Below are 20647 nucleotides of genomic sequence, written 5' to 3'. Positions count from 1 at the left end.
ATTTTTAAATCTAAAAGAAAGTTACATAATACATTTTTAAAATAAATTAACATTATTATGAAGGAACGTGAATTCACCAGAAACAACAGTAAACTAGATTAACAAATGCAAAAAAAAAAAATTATGTTCAAAAGATAGTTTTTCATTGGTAATCTAATGCTTTAACTAACGTTAAAGGGATAGTTCACTTTAAAATTAAATTTTGGAATGTTTTAGCTTACCTGAAGAGCATCCAAGATGTAGGTGTCTTTGTCTCTGCAGTAGTTTAAATTTTTATATTTTTAGGTCAAACCTTTCTTGTCTGTCAGTCATATAATACAGGTATGTCTCAAATAGCACGCACAGAAAAGTCCAAATTAAAAAATGCCCCATTGTAAGTGCACATTGATGGCCTAAGACACGAAACAAGCGGTTTGTGTGATAAAACGAACAGTATTTATATAGTTTTTATCTCTTTTACACAACCACGTCCAAGTGATCTGTTTACTTAGTCTGCGCAAGCGCCGGAAGTGGTCTCCCGGATGAGTTTGCGCGAGCTTACGTAAATGTATTTTTTTACATCGGTTTAAACATCCCGGATAAGCGCAAACTAGTACCATTTCTATTAGCCGTCCTACCTCCAATCTCTGTTCTGTGCATAGGTTCTGGTGTAAACAATGAGTGACGGACACGCACGAGAGATCACTTCCGGAGCCTTCTGGGGCTTGCGCAGACTAAGTAAACCGATCACTTGGACGTGGTTGTGTAAAAGAGATAAAAACTATATAAATACTGTTCGTTTTATCACACAAACCGCTTGTTTCGTGTCTTAGGCCATCAATGTGCACTTACGATGGGGAATTTTTTAATTTGGACTTTTCTCTGCATGCTATTAGAGACATCTCTGCATGCTTTTGGAGACAGTGCCTATAGACCTGCATTATATGACTGACAGACAAGAACGGTTTGACCTAAAAATATCAAAATTGAAACTACTGCAGAGACAAAGACACCTACATCTTGGATGCACTTCAGGCAAGCTAAAACATACCAAAATTTAATTTCAAAGTGAACTATCCCTTTAAGGAGCAATATTGTAAAACGTTAGCTTTTAAAAAAAAATCACCGTAATAGAACATTGCAGAATGAGATGCTTGGATTAGAAAAAGTAGCCTACTTAATGTGATCATTTTGAGTCCATATCTGTGAAATAATTGATTTCTTATCTATAAAACAAGCCCTTTAAATGGCAGTGGACAGTCTTAACATCTCTCAGCAACCCGCTCCAACCAATCACATGCAATTCTTTTGTAACCTTTCAACAGGCACAACAGATTCATTTCTGAGAATATCTGAAGTGGGAAGGTGTATCTGTACTGCATGCAAATGTGGCATGAAACTTTTTCAATCTGTTTGACACATTGACACACAGTTTTTACCCAAAGTGACAGGTTAGTGAATGTTCAATCCGGGCCTTGAGGGTGTGGATCATACCACGCTGAGGCGTTCCTCAAGCTTATCTCTTTCTGAGTGCAGTCATCCAAACTCATAAAATGCGGGTGGAGTCGAGGGGATTACTAGTTTCACTCTTGTAGTTTGTTCACTTATTTTTATTTCTTCACATATTCTGTATATATATAAAAAAGTATACTACTTATCACACTCATATGTGCCACTACATTAATCAAAGATTTAACTACCTATAACCCCTGATGAGGGTATGTGTTTGGACAAGTGGACACTCCTTCCACACACATCTACACCCATACAGGTTACACTCGCCTTTATGGGACACTGGAAGTTTGATTAGCTGACAGACCTTGAACAAAGCCGCCACTGTCTCAAAGATAGACAAGTGTGAGGATTTACCGCTCCTGGCAGAAGGGAAATGTCACTAAATAAACTTCTTCAGTTTTCAGCATTGACAATAAGAAAATTAAGTACACAGTCTATACAAGTAGCTGTCACAAGACGGTGTGTGTATCTTAAAGTGTGACAGTGTTTAAAAGGTTAACCAGATTGAAGAAAAAAAACGAGTTATACAAAACAAATAACACCTAATGTTACATTCCAAACCTTTATAAGATCTTTCACCCTTGCCTCTGCAAAAAAAAAAAAAAAAAGCAATATGGTCATATGACAGTAATATTGATTATGCTGGGAGTGTGTGTTTGTGTTTTATGAGGATTCTCCATAGGCATAATGATTTTATTATAAATATCACATCGGTATCAGCAAATATTTGATCACTTTCAATGTTATCGGCCGATATAATGGATTATTTCATTCAGCTGAAACACTTCAGATGTGCACTGTTCTCCATGATGTTTTTGAATTGCTTGAAATATGATTTGAATCCCTTCAAAAAAGGAAAATACAGTAAAGTGCAACATGTGCAGCGCAAGTCTGTCATATAGACTACATTAAATTATAATGAGAACATTATGAGACATGGCTTTGAATGGTGAGATTTTTGTTTTTGTAATCAGGCTCTCAAAAAGTATAAACAAATTTGAATTTTGATTTATCTGCCGATATATCGGCTTTCAAATTCAAAGAATGATCGGTTTTCGGTATCGGCCAAAATGTTCGTATCGGTGCATCCCTATGGAAAACATTCTGGCCTGGTTTCACAGACAGGGCTTAGATTAAGCCAGGATTAGGCCTTAGTTCAATTAGGACATTTAAGTAGCTTTTATAAACGTGTCTTAGAAAAAAAAAATATTACTGGTGAGCATCTTGAGACAAAACAATGGCAATGACATATTTTAAGCTTTGTCAGTGCAAGTTGCTTTCAGTTAAAACAGCTCAAACATGCATTTTAGTCTGGAAATAGGCTTAAGCCTTGTCTGTAAAAACCAGGGGTTTTTTTTAGGTTTTCATAAAAATAAATAAAAATTATGGAATACAATTACTACAATGTTTTTGGAAGCCAGTGTTTAATAAACAGCTTTTATAAACTCTAGTGATGGTCATTAATGATTAATTAATCATTAGCTAACAATCATTATGTTGTGACTTTACTTGTTGATGCACATCATTATTAACTCATCATCTAGTAATTGTAGTAATTGACACTCTACTAATGCTGTAATTAATAATGTATTAATGCATATTAGGCTCATTGTGGTAATTAACAAATTAATGAACACTATTAGTTAATAAAATAAGTGATTATGGAATTAATCCACAATTACATATTTAATTAATAACAATTCATATATGAACTAATATATTAACCAGACAGACTCTTCATTAGTTGCTAATGAGGCAATCATTAATGAATAGCTTAGATAATCATTAGTAATACATTAATTCAGTATTATCTGTGCATTAGTTAAGCATGAATTAATGCTTATTAGTGCACCCTTATTGTAAAGTGTTACCAATAAATCTAATGCAACTGAAACAGTCCTAAAACCAAGAAAACTTTGAGCCAGTCATTTCAGCTCCTTGGTTTGTTGGTTTCTCAAGTTTCATTCCAGTATCGGGTGGATCTTAACACTTAATGAGCAATTGATTGTGAGAATGGAGCAGAATATCTGAAATAGCTCCTTTCATTGTTTAGCACAGCTTAAGAATGAGACACACCTGTCAGAAATATCCATCAGCTTATGCAAAGAAAGAGTATGAGAGTGAGAAAGAGAAAAATGTTTGATGTGCCCCTGCAGCCAAAGTAAAAGGAATGCAAGAAACCGCAAACCTGTTACTCAAGGCCCTTTAACATGAGAAAGACAAAAAGCTAATCCAGAGCCAATAAATTACATTTCTCTGCTGGGAGAAATGGAAAAATAACAATAGACTTTTCAAATGTTCACATAACGCTTTTGTCTCTGTGTGATCTTGCAAGCAACCTGTTCTGCAGACAAACCTCAGTAGTTTTTCATGAGTACTTCCTAAAGTTTTAAGAACTATGCATTTCCTCAACTAAGACAGAATAGGACAGTAGAAAGCAGACATTTGCATGTGCTCTGCCCACTGTGCAATGACTCTAAAAATGCACTGAAAACACTTTCGGCTCAATTAAAAATGAAAATATTATCGGTATTTCTATGGCCAAAGGGATTAAATACCAGCATGTCAGTAAACATTATGCAAATTTATGATGTAAAGAAATTGTCCTTGTTTTGTCTTTCATGAATGTGTGATGTGTGTGTGTGTGGGGGGGGGGGGGGCACTTAGATTTCTCTCTCTAATGTACAGTACACAGATTTATGTTTACATTTAACAACAGGTTCTATTGGTAATTTTGATGAGGGAACCTCATGCTAAACAAAACTTTCTCTCTCTCTCTCTCTCTCTCTCTCTCTCTCTCTCTCTCTCTCTCGTGTGTGTTTTTGCCTGAGGTAATTAGGTTTTGATTGCTGTCTGCAATGGAAGGGACATTTAATTTAGGTAGATCTTAAATTTGACTAAAAGTAATAATTCACCTTTATAAAATAGCATTTATACACTTTAGACCCAACTAAATATTTCCTACCCATACATTTTTTGTGAATTCGTAATAACAGGACTGAGATAATGCAATAATACTCGGCTTCATCCAGCAAGCATACACGTTTTGCTCCGAAAGACATTCAATTATGCTGTATCATGTAAACTCGGACAGAGAAATGAACACTGTTGCTCGACTATGCAAAATCTGCTGCAATTATAATTATGCATGTAGCCTAAATGGACTTATTTACAAACTGTGGAACTATTTTAACTCTTCTAAGAATTGTGTTTTTGCCTAGTAACTTTACACACAAACCATTAAACGATTAGCCACACATACACGCCAAACTACACACAGATGTCAAAAATGTAAAACACAACTATCTTGTGTGTTTTGCTTGTTCATTGTGCAGTTTGTCACACATATACATGTATGCACAAATACACTGGACATATGTTTGCACAATTGATCAACTTTACAGTTATTGAACTAAACTGAATCAACACTGAACTTTAGCTGAATAACGACACCATTGGCTTGTTAGAGTTGCTTTAAAGCAGAATTGTAATTTATTACTCTTGTAAAGCTGCTTTGAAACTATCTGTATTGTGTAAAGTGCTACAGAAATTAAGGTGACTTGACTTGTATGCATTTTGAGTATGAAAAAAAACTTTTTATGTTATATTCATGTAAAAGTTTGTGTGTGTGTGTGTGTGTGTGTGTGTGTGTGTGTGTGTGTGTGTGTGTGTGTGTGTGTGTGTGTGTGTGTGTGTGTGTGTGTGTGTGTGTGTGTGTGTGTGTGCATGCGTGCGTGCGTTGCGTGAAGTTAAGGTGTCGATTCTGTTCATTTTGAAAATGTCAAATTTTTAAAGAATGTTTTGTTAGGTATCTCACAAATGTAGCCTACTTTGAAATGTAATATGGCCGAATAGACCTCCCCACATTGAATCACGGCAATATTGAATAAAAAAATAGATAATAGAAATAGATAACAGACAAAAACAGCACACTTACACTTTATGATGAAAAAAGTCAGACAGCAGCATGTTTTGAGATTAGCCTACTGTAAATCTTTGCAGGTTTTTGGCTCTAAATGGTTTATACACCGTTTAAGTGTCTAGGCTGAACTAACTACTAAGTATGTTTTTTGCAAACCATTGGAAAAACACATGGGGCGGGCAACCCAAGCGCGTTACCTTGTCCTCAGTCCATCCGGTTAGGGACCGGGCCGATAATTATGAACGATAATCTGGCAACAATTTATTACGTTAATTGTTGTAACATGGCAGATCTGAAATTAATGTCTGGTGAATGTCGCTAAATGGTTAATGCTCTATCACATTATATGCAAATAACTTACCACTTACATCAAGTCATCCCCATACATGAAACAAAAGTGCAATCATGCTATTTTAGCTTGTTTCTACAAGTCTTCGAGATCTTTTATCTCAACTCATTTTTCACAGGAATCCTATAACTGAACTTTCTGCATTACAAAATATACAGACAGTCAGTAATATTCAGTACAATACTATACTTGCAGTGTAAACAGTATACAATTTATTCATCTTACCACTGTAAGTTTCAATTACTATACTTTTTTTTACGTAATTGCAAACTTTTCTTTACTGTGTTACTGTGTTTTTCTGTAACTGCATGCTCTAGAGATGCTATGTTCTCCATTTTTTTATGTATATTGTCTAATAAATGATCTTTAGTGTTTATATTTTGACTGGCTGTGTTGGAAAGCATTATTTGATTTTGAGCACAGATAAAATGTTTTTAAGGCAATTGTTTGATTTTACCAGAAGAGTCAGATGTTCTCTAAATGTAGTTTGAAGATTTGGTTTTGAAAAAGTGGGTGATGTTTTTGAGAAATGTGTTTTTAGCAATTCAGAAAAACTGCAAATTATTATCCATAAATGGGAAATGAAATTCAGGAGCAATATGTGACTGCAGAATGAGAGCATATTTCGGAGGCTTATGGAGAGGCTTGACCAGACCATCAGCCCTGTAATCCCTTGAGTTTCTGTTGGTATCCTCAAAAAAGTATCTGCCTGTTGAGGCCTGCACAGAAAGAGAGAGACTGACATAGAGAGAGTGAAAGAAAGAGAGAAGGTTTTGTAACTACTTGACAGGAGATTATAAAAATAATAATATGATATATCAATAAAAGGGAGGAGTGAAAGGTCAAACAAAGAGAAACAGATTGCAGCTGTTGATAGCAGAAAGTCAGAGTGCATAAAGATGGATGTGTTGCAAGATGGCTGTGGGGGAGGGAAGATATGGATCTGAGGGGACTGGTTAGGTGGGTGTTTTTTAGGTGTGGAACAACTCAGGAAGAAGGTTAAACAGCTAGCGTTGACATGTGTCACCAAAATCAGACATCCACTGAACTGTTGCTATGTGTGGTATTCTCTACAAGGGTTCACTTATTTTTTTCTTACCTCACCTTTCAGCTCATTATACCTTTTGTATAACAAAACACAGAAAACAATAACTGCCATAACTGTTTTTTATCTCATGGTAATAACTGCATAGCTGGAGTCAACAGGGCACATGAAACAGAACATAATAGCTCTGTGCATGTTGTGGCAAGACGTGAGAAATTCCAGTGCAACTACTTGTGACTGTCTACACCACAAGGACATTTATCACCAGAAGGGCAGGTTTTTTGTTTTGTTTTTGTTTTTTAACAATAGCACTATTCGGACGCGACTAGTTTTCTAAACGACGTTTGAGTTACAATTCTTATCACTCGACGTCTGTGATAATTTCATGTATACCGAATCGGACTGGACTAACATCTCCGTAGGTTACAGAAGTAGGAGTGTTTTCTAGACGTGGACGTTACAGAAGGTCATGTGCTGTGCGTGTGTATATGTCTTTTAATTTATTATTTGTTGATATGTTTTTAATTTATTATTTAAAAAAAAAAAACATTAAAGTAAACTTCACGAGTTCAGTGGCTGTTTATAAATAAGTGAGCAGAGAAATATAGACAAGTATCTTACTGTACCTGAGAGCCTAATTGGTAGTCTTCGCAGTTTCCGTGATTTGGCTCTATAATAGGCCTATTATTATTTTTTTGTCGGATAGGCTACCATCCATATCGAAACGAAATTAAAGAATGCCGAAGATTGGTGTGCACTGCAGACAGTAGCTCGGGTAGGTCACAACACATGAGGAGAAGAGTTAGGATAATACAACATCAGCTATCACAGACATTCTCATTAGATTTCTCAGAGGACCGTTGTGTTATAGCAGGTAATTTTGCCCTGGAATTTTTACAGAGGTTGTGATTTTTACAAAAAACAAACTTGGCAGATTGGGACGGGATTAAAATCGCAAAAGTGGGCTATGTCTGTGAACATCATGTGCATACATAAGCCTACATTAATATAATAATTTAATAGATTTGTAAAAGTAGCCTAGTTGTTTATCTCTAAAATAATTCAATAGTGCTAAAATGATTGTGAAGAATGTAAGTCGGGTCTGAGCAGTTTGAGTATTACACCTGTTCATAGGTGTGGAGTCTAAATTCCCTTACGCCGGCAAACCCTTTTACGGCAGTGTTAGCTAAAAGGGGAGGAGACGCTGTCATAAATACAGATTACCAGTCTACTCACAGAGTAAGATATCACATTTGCTTTAAAATAATCGCCAATATTAGTCTGTGCAAAAGCATTTTTTATTTTTTTATTTGAGTTAAAAGAGCAAGCAATTTATTGGATTTTCTTGAGATAATCTGAACCAGAAATATTTGTATATTTTTTTTTTTTACATTTTTAAAGTTGAAAACTCTAGGTTACTTTTTTCTGTGCACAACCCCTCCTGTTGGTTAAGAATGGAAGTGCCATCAAGGTTGGTTCACCTTCAAATAGGCAAATTCAAAGTAAATTGCTGAACTGCAAACGTGTGAAAGCTCAAAGGAAGTAGGCTAGTTTTATTGCGTTGCATCCCAGGTTTTTCTAGAGAAATCAACTGAAGGGATGGATACGATCTTGACCACTTAATTTGTATTCTACACTTCATAACTGACTGTCAAGCATAATAAAGACTTCAAAACTCATGGTCGAAAATGTATTAATACATTTTTTGCTTTATTTGAATATGCCACAATAGTAATCAGAAAAGTGCACAAATGGTGTTTCTCCAATTGTTTTAATGTTGTGCTTAGATTGACAGACATACATTAAGTCATTTTTAGTTATATGGAGCAAAGTACAAATAAGAGAATATATGAGTTTGTCGTAGGGCCTTAAAAATATACAACATATTTAATTTGATATACTGTATAACTGTAATTTATTTTGATCTGCCAAACCAACAGATGCAACAGATGCTAAACTCGACATGCTAACGGAGCCCGGGGGAGGGGGTGGAGGCCAACCTATAAAAATCTGATCCTGGGCCCTGTGCACAAGACAATCCTTTCATCTGTTCTTCCGTCATTCAAAAACATCCTCCTCTAGTTGGCCTGCAGACTTATCCATCACTTGCATACTTCCCTCTATAGCTGCAAGTTTGTTCTCACTGGTGATGATGGTGGTCTTTGTGCTTTTGGTAACAGTGGCAGTGCTGCTGACAAAGCTGCTAGCGCTGTCACCCTTAGCAATCGTGACTTCCTTCTTAACCAGGCCTGTGTTATGAACATCTTTCCCAGCACTTTGGGATGAGAAGTGTCTGCTTTCAACGTCGTAGTTCAACGCTAAGAAAAAAGGACATAGAAAAGTCACAAATGCTGTTCAAATGCAGCGTCTTATATGTGGGGCTGCAACGTGAAATACTAACAGCATCTTTATGAAAAGAAATGCTTTATGTGCCTAAAGAAACTCACAGTTTGGTTTAGAGATGGAGAAAGTCTGGAATGAACTATACATTCTGTGAAGGAACACACAAAAAGTATATGACGTTCATATCCATTGTGATTCACTAAAGTTTCATAGAGCACTGATGTCTCAAGCTGCACCCACCTGCTCTCTTCTCCTTCCAGGAGTTTCCGATAGGTGGCGATCTCAATGTCCAGAGCCAGTTTGATGTTCATCAATGATTGGTATTCGCGCACCTGTCGAGCCATGTCCTGTTTAGCTCTCAGAAGAGCTGCTTCCAGCTCCTGCAGACGGAGTTTGGCATCTTTCACAGCTAGTACACCACGTTCTTCAGCCTCTTTGATCTGCACCTCATAATTTGAATGCTAAAATAAGAGGAGACAAAAGATTACATCATTCCCACCCTCTGGCACCTGAGATCAACTGGGATTAATTTAGATCATCTGAGATTAACTCACATATAATACACTTGCTTTATTCTTGTCAAATGTCACAAAAAAAACAATCAAGCTCTAAGTATGCTGTGCATTGTTTACTGACATTTTGAAGTATTCATCTTTTTTCTTCTTCTTTTTTTTTTTGACAGTTGGCCCTGTGTTCTTACCTGTCCCTTTATAAGTTCCATCTCAGAATGTATACGTGCAATTATTCGGTTGTACTCGGCGATTTCAGCCTTTGTGCTTTTCAGGTCATCCCCATGTTTGGTTGCCGTCAACTGCATTTCTTCATACTAACATTTTATAGCACACATGAACATTCATGTACAGACACATACACAAAAAAATAGAGCATATTTAGAAAAACTCATATATTACAATGCAATGAAATAAGCATGTTTAAAAATGCTTATTTCGCTTATTTCGCATATGCTTAATGCACACACACTGCAAGAAAGTTAAGACACCTTCTGTTTGTACCAGCTCTCTGCTTCAGCACGAGTGCGACTGGCAATGTCCTCATACTGAGCACGAACTTCAGCCACAATGGAGTCCATGTCCAGGTTTCTGCTGTTGTCCATCTCTACAACAACGGACGTGTCCTTGATCTGAGTCTGGAGCTCACGCAGTTCCTGCAAACATGGAACAATAATTACTGAAAACGCTCATTCTGAATCTTGTTTATGCGTCCATTTACCTCTATTTTTAAAGGTTTACATTGCTTAGACTTAATACGTTTTATAAGCTCTTACGAGTTATGTTTTACTATCAGTTAACTTAATGCATTCTATCTGCAAAGTGAATATGTGACTGTAGGAAAAGATTTATTAGAAATGTGAAGTGAGTGAATGTTACCGTCTCGTAAATCTGCCAAAGGAAGTTGATGTCATTAGTTAGGCTATCCACTTTGCTTTCCATCTCCACTTTATTCAGGTATACACCATCAGCATTCTAACAAACGTAAAACAGTACAAAATATATTTCTAATAATAGAATTATGGTAATTATAATTAGTTGTCAAGTTTTTATGGCCTGGTTTCACAGACAGGGCTTAGATTAAGCCTTAGTTCAATTAGGTCATTAAAGTAGCTTTTATAAATGTGCCTTAAAAAACATTACTGGTGTGCATCTTGAGACAAAACAATGGCACTGACATATTTTAAGATTTGTCAGTGCAAGTTGCTTTCAGTTAAAACAGCTCAAACATGCATTTTAGTCTGGGACTAGCTTAAGCCTTGTCTGTGAAACCGGGGGTAAAAGTGTTTGAGCTGTGTGCAAATTTTTTTTGTGCTGACCTTTTTAAGCACCACAAATTCATTGTCAGAATCATTCCGTTTGTTAATTTCATCTTCATACCTGAGGACAAATGTACAAAGTTTGTGTGGAATGTCCTTAAACTCTTTAATACACGCAATATTTGTGCAGACGTTTCCAATGCTCTCACTTGATCTTGAAGTCTTCTACCAGGCCGGTGATGTCCTGCAGGCCAGACTCCAGACGCAGCTTCTCATTACCCATGCCATCCAGCTGTCTGCGCAGGTTAGCAATGTAGCTCTCAAACATAACATCAATGCTGGATTGGCGGCTGGTCTGTTCCTGTAGGAGACTCCACTTAGTCTCCAGCATCTTGTTCTGCTGTTCCAGGAAGCAAACCTGGGGAAAGACAACACAAGAATTTACAGGTTGTATTATGATACAATTGCATGCATATGGGTAGTTGACAAATGACATAGATATAAATTGACTTTTTTTCCAACACTTATCAAGATTTAGATTAAAATTTGTATAAACCTGTCAGGGTGTGTTGATTTTAACACAAATGAAAACAAGGCTGTGAGCGAAAAACTTAGTCATTGCAATGGAACTAACCTAGATGAAAATTTTAATTTTCATATCCCATACAGAACTGTTTTATGGAGTTTCTATCCACTAAAAGTGTTCCTTACAAGCTGAACAATTGTAATGTTAAACAACAGTAAAATCCATTAAACACACCATGCTTCAACTGTACAGCCTTGTTTTAATGTTTGTCAAAAAATAAATAGGCCTATGCCATTATTTTGACTTAGGTCTATGTATATGGATATACACTGAACAAAATTATAAACGCAACACTTTTGTTTTGAACTCAAAGATCTAAGACTTTTTCTATGTACACAAAAGGGCTATTTCTCTCAAATATTGTTCACAAATATGTCTAAATCTGATAGTGATAGTGAGCACTTCTCCTCTGCCGAGATAATCCATCCACCTCACAGGTGTGGCATATCAAGATGCTGATTAGACAGCATGGTTATTGCACAGGTGTGCCTTAGGCTGGGCACAATAAAAGGCCACTCTAAAATGTGTAGTTTTATCACACAGCACAATGCCACAGATGTCGCAAGATTAGAGGGAGCGTGCGATTGTCATGCTGACTGCAGGAATGTCCCCCAGAGCTGTTGCCTGTGAATTGAATGTTCATTTCTCTACCATAAGCAGTCTCCAAAGACGTTTCAGAGAATTTGGCAGTACATACAACCGGCCTCACAACCGCAGACCACGTGTAACCACACCAGCCCAGGACCACATCCAGCATCTTCACTTCCAAGATCGCCTGAGACCAATCCATGTTGCAAGGATCTGTACACAATTCCTGGAAGCTGAAAACATCCCAGTTCTTGCATGGCCAGCATACTCATGGACATGTCACCCATTGAGCATGTTTGGGATGCTCTGGATCGGTGTATACGACAGTGTGTTCCAGGTTCTGCCAATGTCCAGCAACTTCGCACAGCCATTGAAGAGGAGTGGACCAACATTCCACTGGCCACTATCAACAACCTGATCAACTCTATGCGAAGGAGATGTGTTGCACTGCGTGAGGCAAATGGTGGTCACACCGGATACTGACTGGTTTTCGGTCAGTTGCGAAAGTGTTGCATTTATAATTTTGTTCAGTGTATTTAAGATACTGTAACAGGTCACTATTTAAGAATAAAATATTTTTTTTGCAATAAAATTGAAATAAGCTGAGATTACAAAAAAAAAATTTCCTATAGTCATGCAGAGTTTCAAATGAAATGTTAAATGCAGCCTAAGTGCAAATGTCTCTCTGTGAGTTCAAAGATGTGTGTGTGTGTGTGTGTGTGTGTGTGTGTGTGTGTGTCTGTGTGTGTGTGTGTCTGTGTGTGTGTGTGTGTGTGTGTGTGTGTGTGTGTGTGTGTGTGTGTGTGTGTGTGTGTGTGTGTGTGTGTGTTTGTGTGTGTGTGTGTGCGTGTGTGTGTGTGTGTGTGTGTGTGTGTGTGTGTGTGTGTGTGTGTGTGTGTGTTTTCAATAAAGGCATGTATAAGGGAGCGGCCGTTGCACCTGATAGTAAACCGATATTGCCCCAAAAAACGACAAAGGTGTGTTTATGGCAGAGAATGGACATTGCACCTTTCGGCAAGTCAGTGAAGTGGGGGTCCTGATAAAATATGACACTGATAGGACTGGACCTACTGTTACTGACGTATTATTACAACCACATACTTCCTCACACCAGCATATGAACCACACACATGCACATGCATTCGGTTAGAAGTGAAAAATAAAAGGCCCACGCAAAAGGTTAAAATGAAGACAAGATGAAGGAAGTAACTTACTTTGTCAATAAATGAAACAAAACGGTTGTTGAGCGTCTTGATTTGATCTTTCTCGTCAGTCCTAATGGCCTGGATGTTTGGGTCAATCTCTAGGTTCAGAGGTGCCAGAAGACTTTCATTGACCTTTACAGCTGTAATTGGAGGGTAGAGAACTGGACTGGAGCCCCAACCTTCCCTCGAAACCATCCCTGAACGAGTGAGGGGGGTCCGCCTGTTGCTCCTCACACCCGCTGAGGAGTGACTGCTGAAAGACCTCACGGTTTTCTTTGTGTTCAGCATCTCTGGAAAACACAGAAGTCAGAGTTGGAGAGGATGTTGAGGGGTCGGAGTGGTCGGAGTGGTGGGATGACAGACGTGCCCTCAAACTCTTATATGGAGTGCAGGGAGTGGCTCAAGACCAGTGTATTGGTTAATAAACTATTTTCAAGATATGTATGTGGAGTTATGGGGTTGAACGTCAAAAGACAATCATACAGTTATATATTAACTGCTTCACTTAGATCCCTGAGCAAAGGGGAAATGCTTAGAATACTCCAATAATTGTTTTGGTGAAATCTGAACATGCTAAGACACCATGAAGCAAATCTATACTTTTACTTTGCATCCTTAATTAACATGAGAGCACAGAAACAGTAGATCCAGGATCAGCCAATCAGAGAAAACGAATCAAAGACCAGCCAAAAATATTATGTCAATTATTAAGAATAAAAAAACTGCACAAATAAAGTGTATAACATGTATAACAAGTGTATAACATTTCATGAGTGCATACGAGTATATAAGTGTTGTATGTATGATATTTGACAGATTTAGTTCTATACCCACCCTCTTAGAATGGATCATTAATTGCTGACTTGAGCCTGTCCCTACTATCAACAAATGCAAAAACCATTACCCTTTAAACTCATTATAAAAACAAGTCTGATTTCCCCTCGTAGCCTTATCCATACAAACACTCCATTGGTTGGTTGTATGTTGTACTTTTCCGGAGGCAAAAGGCATAATGGGTTGATCCATCCAACTTGTTGTAAAGATAACAGTCCTTTCAACTGCTGGGTGCATATTTCTAGCTAAGTTACAGTCTAACTGCAGCCAACCCTTTAACTGTGACCTCCAGGCCATATAGGTAGTATAGTAGAAAATGAGTAGCCTACCTAATGGAATGACATATATTCATATAATGTTATTAAGAATCTAATATGTTCTTGTGAACCTACAGAAAAAGCATTCCGATTTGTTTCTAGATCTCTAAACTATGAATCAGCAGGAAAGACACAATCATGGTCCCAGGATAATAGCGCCTATTAAAGGGAGAGTCCACCCAAAAATGAAAAGTCTGTCATTATTTATTCACACTCATGTCATTTCAAACCTGTATTACTTTTTCTTCTTCTGCCGAGCATAAAGGAAGATATTTTGATGAATGTTGGTAACCAAGGAGTTTTGGTTCCAATAGACTTCCATCATATGGATAAACAATGTAATGAAAGTTAATGGGAACTGAAACTGTTTGGTTACCAACATTCTTTAAAATATCATATTTTGTGTTCAGCAGGAGAAAGAAATGCATAAACATTTGAAACAACATGAGAGTGAGTAAACGATGACAAAATGTTCATTAGTAGATAGACTTTCCCTTTTAAATGTGACAGCTTCCCAAATTTCTACCAACCCACAAGTCCTTATTCTATTAACCCTAACAGTCTAACACTCAACTACTTCAATGAGAGTTAGTTGACATGAAGGTACGCGTTATTTATAGTCAACAGAATGTCTAAAGGGCACCATCCAAGTAAAGGGTAATAAGTTATGGCCTTTAAGGCAATATTTGATATATTCATAATGTACGTGTATCATGTTTGTGTTGTTGCTGAGTGTAATTTATAGGGGAGAAGTCTATGTACTTCTGTCATAAAAATGTCTAAATCTTTTGTTCCCCTTTTTCACGAAGGTCACGTGTGATTGAAGACACATTTCAGTTCTCCTCTGCCAATGCAGGTTAATGCAGACTAAAGGCAGTTGATTAAAACATATATTTTTACTGTCTTTTCTCTATAGGTGAGAAAAAACGTAGGTTGTGAGAGGCTTGTCGTGACATCAGAAAACCTATTAATATACCGGGCGCTTGCCGTTTAGACAGACAGTAGTAGACGTGGCACTCTTTTGTAAGATTAGATATAAAAGTGCAATGACTGTTACTTTTGCTAGAAAGGAGGATTCTCTCCTATGGTCAGACAGACTCTGTAGGAACTCGAGCTGAACTCAACAAACAACTTGTATGCAAACTGTATGCGATAAGATGTGACAGTCTAGACATATGATACACAAAATGAGAAATTATTGAACAAATATCGCATTTTACAGGAATATTCCAAGTTATTGGCAAGACGATGCATTCCAGCAGGGACTAACTGCCAAGTTAACAACAGTCTACAAAGAAACCTGGAGGGGAAAAAGGGAGAGAAAACATTCTATATACATTTAGCTAGCAATATATTATTGATCAAAAGTGTAAAGTCGGTAAGATTTGTTTTAATGTTTTCAAAAAATCTCTTATGCTCACCAAGGCTGCATTCATCTGATCAAAAAACATAATATTAATTTAAAATAGGCCTACCCGTTTTTATTTGAAGATATTTTCAAATTTAATTTATTCCCGTGATGGCAAAACTGAATATATATTCAGTGCACATCAAAATGAAAAAAAGAAGAAGATATAAATCGAAACGCTCTCTGGAATTAATGATTAAACATGATTACACAAAAATCAATAAACGAAGTACAACATAACTGCATATCTATTCTCTGGCAGACGCCATAAAGAAGTAAATACTGCAGTCCTGACATATCAGACCCTCAGGCACTTCTCAGCAAATACACACATCACAGCCTGTAAAACTAATAAATTATTAAAATTATAATATGAATAAATGGGTCTGAGTGAGAAGAGTGGTGTCTTATTTTATTCATCAAAAATATATTAATTAATTATTGATGAATAATATAGTTATAATAATAATTGTTAGTAAATTCATTGTGCTCCTAAATAGACCACAGAGGAGAGTATGGGGATAGACAAGACACTGAGTAATAATAAATACACAATTCTCCTTGAGGGCTTTCTACTATTTCATGTTAATTCTGATGACGGAATGTGTGTCAATCACTTTCATTTGTTTTCAGTAGTAATTCTGGTTGTATACTCTTTATACGCACTGTCTGTATTTCTGTAATATATTTTTTTTAAAAGGGTGTGGTGTCCCGAAGGCAAAAACAGGTGCTGTCGTTAAAACAGATCTTTAAAATGGAGAATTGCACCACAACTGGTTTCCCTTTTGAGGGGTAAATCTATGAACAACACTAATAAGAAATAATTGGCTCATGAGTGACAAGCTATGTGAAGGCAGGCATAACATCTGTTTGCTTTTGGATAAATGTTTCACCAAAGGAGAAAGCCTTCTTTGTAAGTACAAGGTGCTGAACTGAAGGAGGGAGCTGTTTTACATAAACAGTACTCAGGTGAGTTTGAGTGAAAACAGACAATGAGTTTGTTGTGTTAATAGGCGTAATAGACGAAGACAAATGTTAATAAAGCATACCACATCCATGTATTCCTATGCTACTGAGGAAACGGTTGCAAAACAGTCCAATACAGTAATAAAGATACAAGCAATCTGAAAATATGTAATGTTGGATGACTGCAACATGTTGCATTGCAACCATTAGCAGACTGAAATATAGAATCGAATGAATAGCTCTCAAGTGCTCTGAGCCAGTGAATCATGAGAGAAAAACTGTCTGAGAGCTGAAGTAGAAAAGAAGCTAAGCAAAAACATGTGCTAGCGGTAAACTAATGACATTCTGGTAAGTCTGTTTTGTGTTTCCCCAGTTTGTGGCGGATTTGAGCACACCCTAGTGGCTGAGTTTGGAATTGCATTTTGTCTACAGAGCAGTAACAGAAGATTGACAGTCTGACAGGACTTTTGGTTTAAACCAAGGAGTTTTAGGTTTAGCAAGGTTAGCAAGGGCTAAATAACTATTTTAGATAGATATTACGCTAATCTGTTGGGCAAAAAGCAACTTTTGCAAAAAGCAGCCATCCAAAAGTAAGTGTATAGGCTAAAGAAAAAATATTTTTGCAAGCAACAGAATTCCATGAATTTAAAGAAGAGGTAAGGTTTGGTCTGTGTGCACTCTTGCGGTGCCATTCAGTGTTGTCAGGACGTCATTTCCCTGTAGCTTCACCCTCTTTTGCCTTTTCTCACCAACTGAATTAGGCCAATCATGAAAATTATTTCTTAATCTGCTGAGAAAATTAATTTAAATGTAGCATGTCGCAGGGTGTGTCTGTTCCACTAATCCATCATAACATCTGACCTCACCCGAACCAATCACACATCTCACAGTCTCACAGGTGACTCATGAAGTAAAAATCTCATTGACATTTAAATTAACATGGCAATGTCTTTATATCAAATATTATGTTGAAATAAAAGATTCACTGTTGATTGTGTATGATGTAGCCTATGATGTTTCTGAGTGCACATTTAAACATTTGCCTAATTAGCATTACCATAGGTCATCATGCCACACATTCCCTCTACAAAGAGTTGTCATTTAAGTCGTTAATTGTCATTAATCATTAAAGGTGTCGCCATTGTTGTGTATATTTCTGACTGCTTGTGTCATGAGAGAACCTATGTCTTTACTTTCTCATTGTACTCACATTTTGTTTTTTTAAAGAAGTCTCTTTTTTTATATACAAATATATTTTTTATTTTTTATATATATATATTTGAGTATATTTACTGTCACAATGTAATAAATAAAAGTAACAATCTTACCGATTCCAAAACTTTTGATCTGTGTGTGTGTAGCTAAAACACATTCTACAAACATTGCTGGTTTGGTGGTGAGTAAGAAAAAAGAAAAAAGATGATTCCATGATTCCAGTTTCCCCTCACTGAATGATTCAGCTTTTCCTTTCCTTGTTCTTTTCATTATTCTTTTTTATTTCACTTTCCTGAGTATGCCCGAGTTGCAGATAATGAGCGGGTAAAGCAGAGGGTGACTGGGTGGAAACATGAATATAAAATAAAAAAAAACACAAAAGAGTAATAAAAAGTTGATTTTTAATTTGATTTGCCAAGGACTTTTATTTAGTTCTTGCTACATCCCGTCGAGCAGTTTCATCTGGAAATGGGTGCAACTGAACTAAAAATGTGATTCCACCCTTTTCAAAGCAGACACATGAAAAATTAGTTTAAAAAAAGTTTTTTTTATCAGATTCATAAAATGTAATGAATGTAAATCTGAGCCTGTTAGTTAAGTAATAAGCCTAAACCATTGCATTCATGTAACTGAGAAATAAAGCATGCACGTTTGTGGCTGAGAGAAAGAAATAAAGAAAAAGAGTTTAGGAGTGGGGGTGGTCACATGTTGAAAAAGGGGGCAGGGTGGTGAAATTCCTTCACTCTGAAGTGTGACTCGCTGTCCCTCTATTTTCCTGCTTTTCCTCTAACTCTGTCTGCTTGCTTTCTGCCAGATGTGGTAGCCAACTTTTCATTAGACTCTTCATTTGTAAACCACGATGGCTTGTCTGTGCTCTGCAGACCTTATCAACACAAGGAAGATCTTTGTTCAGACATGTGACATCCACTAAGACTGACTGGAAATAATTAAATAATGAAGTGAGAAAAAGCTGTAAACAGAATTTCTTATGATCAGCGTTCTATCCTCCTGATTTAAGTGATGTATCTCAATGTGACTATTGTTGATGTGCACAGCGCATTGGTGATGTAGCCACAAAAAAGGAAACGAAAATGTTGCTAGGAAACAACAAAACACACACATAAGGTTGCCATGTGTATGATTGAAACAAACACTCAGTTTGAATCTTCAAGGTCTTGAATACGACAATGTCCTTCCGTGCATATAAAGCAAAAGCTCTGGCTTGAGAGCATGCAGGGGACTTAAAGCATGAAGAAGAGAGAAGAAAGAAGAGAGGGTTGAACAAACCATGCACTTTTCCCCTGCAGGGCAGTTTGTGATTTGTATTCAGAGCTCTCGGAAATCATGGGATGGATGACTCATCTGGTAACCAAAGCTCTCTGGAATCTATAGACATCCCATCCAAACAAAGACACTGCAGATAGCACTTTTGACAGAGAAAGTACTATAGCCACAGACAAGATGGAGTTAACATTCTGATCCAAGTCAGAGAAACATTCCATGAAGTCAATGAGTTCAGTCTCCTGCCTGTTCCGTCATCACATGTATTTAAAGCTGCATATGCAAATGTTTAATCGAAAAAAGTGAGTCACGATTTGTTCCTTGATGCCCGTTGAAAGTTTGAAGCAATTTACAAACATTGTGTCAGTACAAAATTCATACAATACACGTACTGCTGAGATCACTGAACTCAAGAAAACAGATAAACGTTTGGATAAGCATGTTAACCTTTAAATGCATGAATGTTGCACCATTATTACATATTTGGGTCTTTAGTGACCCGGATCTATATCTAACACGGATGGATCTGGATCTCTTACTGCCGCAATAGTATAAAACTCTCCTTTCAAGTTTCGCTGATGATACTTATGTATTCTTTTGTTTTATGCCTGCAGTAATTATGAGTGAAACATCACGTCATTATTGCGCATAAGACATTGCCACCTGAGGAATAAAGATTAACTGCACTTGAGTCATCAGAGATTCAATTATTGTTGCGCAAAAAAAAAGGTAAATTAGAACAAAAAGGTAAAACAGACATTCCTTCATAATTAAATGTTTTATTTTTTCAAAGAAAGAAAGAAAGAAAGAAAGAAAGAAAGAAAGAAAGAAAGAAAGAAAGAAAGAAAGAAAGAAAGAAAGAAAGAAAGAAAGAAAGAAAGAAAGATAGATCAGCTTTCAAAATGCTTTTTGAAAACTCCTCATGTTTCTTTTATCTCCTGGGTGTGTTAGGCCTCTGGGTGTCTTGTTCTTTGGATCACAGACATTTCAAAGCAACATCTTCATCACAACAATTAGCTGTTATTGTTTTTTGCCCTTGTCAAATTTCAAATCCATACAATAAAGATCAATGTGATCCAATGTCGTTTTGAGGGTGAGTAAATTATGACATCACTTTAAGGTCCTGAGGTTTTTTGTTGTTGTTGTTGTTTAAGGCTGGGTTCATACTGTACGATTTTTACAATCCTTTATAATTGTTGCCTGTCAGACTGTTTAATATGATCTTGGGTAAAAGCAATGGCATGCTGTGCAACATCAACAACATTTTATATCGCAGCAAGACTACAGGTTTGCACATTTTCCAAGTTTTGTGCCATAAGATGTCTC

At 36.8% G+C, this 20647-nt stretch overlaps 1 protein-coding gene across 2 annotated transcripts; it reads right to left on the bottom strand.

The window, feature by feature from the left end:
* Positions 1-8487: 8487 nt before the first annotated feature.
* LOC307007124 (keratin, type II cytoskeletal 8) lies at positions 8488-13701 on the bottom strand. 2 transcript variants are annotated; one of them, XM_079628813.1, is made up of 10 exons: positions 13310-13701; positions 11131-11339; positions 10982-11042; positions 10542-10637; positions 10154-10318; positions 9854-9979; positions 9394-9614; positions 9258-9301; positions 8842-9128; positions 8501-8710 (listed from the first exon to the last, which is right to left on the bottom strand). In XM_079628813.1, exons 1-9 carry the CDS (start codon positions 13586-13588, stop codon positions 8869-8871), a joined length of 1461 nt encoding a protein of 486 aa, XP_079484939.1. In that variant the 5' UTR covers positions 13589-13701; the 3' UTR covers positions 8501-8710; positions 8842-8868. The 2 variants fall into 2 exon arrangements, with proteins under 2 accessions (XP_079484938.1, XP_079484939.1); XM_079628812.1 differs by having other exon boundaries at positions 8488-9128; positions 13310-13700.
* Between the last annotated feature and the right edge of the window lie 6946 nt (positions 13702-20647).

This window comes from Phoxinus phoxinus, assembly GCF_949152265.1.
Source record: "Phoxinus phoxinus genome assembly, chromosome: 11".
NCBI lineage: Eukaryota > Metazoa > Chordata > Actinopteri > Cypriniformes > Leuciscidae > Phoxinus > Phoxinus phoxinus.
This window is presented reverse-complemented; position numbering and strand designations above follow the sequence as displayed.

What these genes read in the sequence shown, in the direction of transcription:
- LOC307007124 (XM_079628813.1), bottom strand. Translation starts at nt 13,588, where the DNA reads ATGCTGAACACAAAGAAAACCGTGAGGTCTTTCAGCAGTCACTCCTCA. An exon ending in GTAGAAGACTTCAAGATCAA is followed by an intron (nt 11,043 to 11,130) that starts GTGAGAGCATTG and finishes ATTTGTCCTCAG; the next exon opens with GTATGAAGATGAAATTAACA. An exon ending in TTTGGCAGATTTACGAGACG is followed by an intron (nt 10,319 to 10,541) that starts GTAACATTCACT and finishes CCATGTTTGCAG; the next exon opens with GAACTGCGTGAGCTCCAGAC.